The sequence below is a fragment of the Sinocyclocheilus anshuiensis genome, unplaced genomic scaffold, assembly GCF_001515605.1.
Source record: "Sinocyclocheilus anshuiensis isolate Anshui unplaced genomic scaffold, SAMN03320099.WGS_v1.1 scaffold1099, whole genome shotgun sequence".
Lineage (NCBI taxonomy): Eukaryota > Metazoa > Chordata > Actinopteri > Cypriniformes > Cyprinidae > Sinocyclocheilus > Sinocyclocheilus anshuiensis.
The window spans coordinates 790,603-794,057 of NW_015546105.1; the positions used below are offsets into that span (position 1 = coordinate 790,603).

At 38.5% G+C, this 3,455-nt stretch overlaps 1 protein-coding gene across 1 annotated transcript in view; it reads left to right on the forward strand.

Moving 5' to 3' along the window:
- LOC107700615 (cGMP-inhibited 3',5'-cyclic phosphodiesterase B-like) overlaps positions 1 to 3,455 on the forward strand; it is a 71,345-nt gene that overhangs the window by 61,137 nt on the left and 6,753 nt on the right. The window contains exons 11-14 of the mRNA XM_016502346.1: positions 372 to 483; positions 652 to 765; positions 2,247 to 2,446; positions 2,696 to 2,899. Coding sequence (XP_016357832.1) covers positions 372 to 483; positions 652 to 765; positions 2,247 to 2,446; positions 2,696 to 2,899 — 630 coding nt within the window. The remainder of the gene's footprint in view (positions 1 to 371; positions 484 to 651; positions 766 to 2,246; positions 2,447 to 2,695; positions 2,900 to 3,455) is intronic.

The window sequence follows — 3,455 nt, forward strand, 5'->3', positions numbered from 1 at the left end:
GAAAAATTGAAATCGCGTCATATGACCCCTTTAAAAGATCCTGTTGCAGTGATTAAGCTAATAAAAGGGCTGAGTTTTGGGAATCAAATTCAGTAAAATAGAAAAATGTAATTGAGAGTTTTTTTTTTTATCACTTTAGTGTAAAGCATCGTTCTCTTTTAGCTAATGAAAACCTTTCCCGTTTAGTTAAATCCAAGTAATTACACACTTTTATTGTCTGATCTGATGTGACTGGCATTTCATAGATTAAGCTGAATGTAATTCTAGTGGTCCTTCTCAGTAGTCTGTGCCAGTAAACATGAATCTGCAGGGACTAAATGGCTCACTGCTTGTCTTGTCTTAATGAAGTTCTGTTTGTTACATTCTCTCAGGTGGCGTACACTTTGTTCCAGGACACGGGTCTGTTAGAAATCTTCAAAATCCCTGTGCGGGAATTCATGACGTACTTTTGCGCTCTGGAAAACGGCTATCGTGATATCCCCTGTGAGAATAAAAAAATATTTTTGAAGTTAAACTTGGAAACTGGGTTAGAATTGTTCCAGTATTTCTCAAATTGGACCACAGTGAAGATTTGTGTCTTGTGAAGCTGAGAACGGTTAGAAAGAATTCCAGTGAAGCGTTAACTTGGTATTCTGTCTGTTCTCCCCTCAGATCACAACCGTGTCCATGCCACTGACGTCCTTCATGCAGTGTGGTATCTTACCACCCGGCCAATCCCAGGCTTTCAGCAGATCCATAATGAGCATGTCACGGGAAGTGATACAGGTACACCTGTACTCTCATGCTCCATTATAGTTTTGGCATCAAGAAACTTTGAGATCTGCAGGTGTTACTGAGGTGGGGTTTTGTGTAGTGGACTGGTAACTGAAGGTTGTAGGTTCAAATCCCACAATGGTCGATTCATGGTCTACCATCATTGTGCCCTTGGATAAGGCACTGGATAAAACGGTAATATGAAGTACATGATGGGCAGATTCAGGTTAGAGCATCTATCCTCAGTCATGTCTATATCTCGCATTCCTCCCATTCCATCGGAAATAAATTAGAGGCCATCGCTGCTGCCCGGTCTTCGGCGCAAATGGTGTCCGATATGAGATCCTCTTTTGCTATTGAGATCTGAGGTGGCTGCTGGCTCAGCATGTCTGAGGCTTATTTTAAGTCTGCTGATGGCCCTTGTAATTTCTCAAATGGAGTTCACTGTGAGTCACTCTGCTGCTGTTCCACGCAGCAGCCTCTGGCAGGCAGAGGTGTTGAATCACACTGAGACCAGTGACTTCACTATCTGGCTCAAGTACAGAGCTGCAAAATATTCAAAAATCTTGGGAAAAGAGATGGAGTATGGTTTCAGAATATTTGGTTTGCTGAAAAAACATTTTAATTGCAATTGTGGTGTTTGATTCTCTTATTTCATTAGTGACTTATTAAGGCCTATGTTTGAATTAACAGCGAAGAAAACATAAAACTTCTCTAAACATCTCTGAACAGATCTTCACATGAATATATGTCTTTTTCATTTTTCATTTGCTGAACATTTTATATATTTATATAGATCATATTTACTTTTATAACAATTTCTAATTTCATCTAAATGTTTTTAGAGGATTATTATGAATTAAATATACTAAATAGGTTTCATACAGAAATGCTCCATTTTTCTGTGGTTGCAAATTGATTATTGTCTGATATTAGAGATTTTTTTAATATCAGGTATATAAATTGGATATATTTGGCATTGTACATTCCCATTTCCCCTGATTTTTTATGTAGATTGTTTTTGCTGTCATCTTAACTCGTGTAAAATTGATCTTTAAAAACACTAATAATTTAATAAAACTTTACTGTAACCTTAAGCAGAGCTCAAAATGAATTTCCATTATTGTATATTATAATGTTGTGATGTCTAAATTCACTTGTAGCATTTAAAGAAATTGCTTTAGTATTTCATTTTAAATTGATTTAAAAAAAATTCTACAAAATATAATTTTTTAATCGGCCATTTATCAGTTATTAGCCATAACATGAAAATTATTATCGCCTAATCTCTGTCACATGTGATTAGCCGAAAATTTATATTGTGGATTGTTGGCTAATTCACTTTTTTTTTTTAAATAAAGCAAGTTCAGAAATTTAGATTGCATGTGGTTATGAAGGTGGTTATGAAAGACACTTTATTGATTTTGAAATGGAAAGGATGTGTAATAGTGTTTCACCACTGTTCATACATGGTCACTCTTTGTATTTATTAGATTCGGACAGTGGAATTTCCCCAGGCCGGGTGGCATATGCCACATCCAAAAGTTCCTCATTCTCGGATGACAGTTACGGCTGTCTGGCCTGGAATATCCCTGCGCTGGAACTCATGGCACTATATGTAGCAGCTGCTATGCATGACTATGATCACCCTGGTCGCACAAATGCCTTTCTTGTAGCCACTAACGCTCCTCAGGTAAGTGGTGAACAATGCCTAAAATTGTAGTTTAGAAGAACTTTTGAATTTGTACAGTTTATTTGTTTCTGAATAGCTCATTAACAGTTTTGGCTATTGAACTAGTTTTCACACTGTTGTGTCAAGAAGTGAAACCAGCCCATATTTTATCAGAAGCGCATATGCTTTTGTAATCAGAGCATGGAACCTCTTGACTCATGAACACCGTGTTTCTCTCTTCTTTTCTTCATCCTTCTTTCCCTCACACAGGCGGTGCTGTATAATGACCGTTCAGTTTTGGAGAACCACCATGCAGCCTCTGCCTGGAGCCTGTTTCTTTCCCAGCCGGAGTTCAACTTCCTATGCAGTTTGGACCACGTTGAGTTTAAGCGCTTTCGCTTCCTAGTCATCGAAGCCATTCTCGCAACAGACCTGAAGAAGCACTTTGACTTTCTAGCAGAGTTTAATTCCAAGGTCAGTAGTAGGGGTGCATTGATATGATATCAATAACCAATATCAATAATCAGTAACAAGCACAATAGCTTGTTGTGGCTGATGCAATTGGACCAACTCTTAAAGGGTTAGTTCACCCAAAAATTAAAATTAGCTTTTGATTTACTCACCCTCGAAGCATCCTAGGTGTATATGACTTTCTTCTTTCAGACGAATCCAGTCGGAGTTATATTAAAAATTGTCCTGGCTATTCCAAGCTCTATCATTGCAGTCAGTGGGTGTTGCAGTTGAACAGTCCTGAAGTCGTCAAATAAAGCTTGCGCATTTAAAATAAAACGTGCCGCAGACGGCCCTGGGGGATGAATAAAGGCCCCCTGTAGTGAATCCATTTGTTTTTAAAAGAAAAATATCCATATTTCAAACGTAATAAACACTTTTCTCTCACTTCCGCTGACTGTCATACACTGAAGCAGTTCCGGCGGATGAGGCAGCACGTATGCGCAGCGCACGCGCCTCTGAGGTATGCTAGTCTCGCGAGTTTGTTTATAGGAGCAAAGGAAGCAAAGGTTCCTTACTT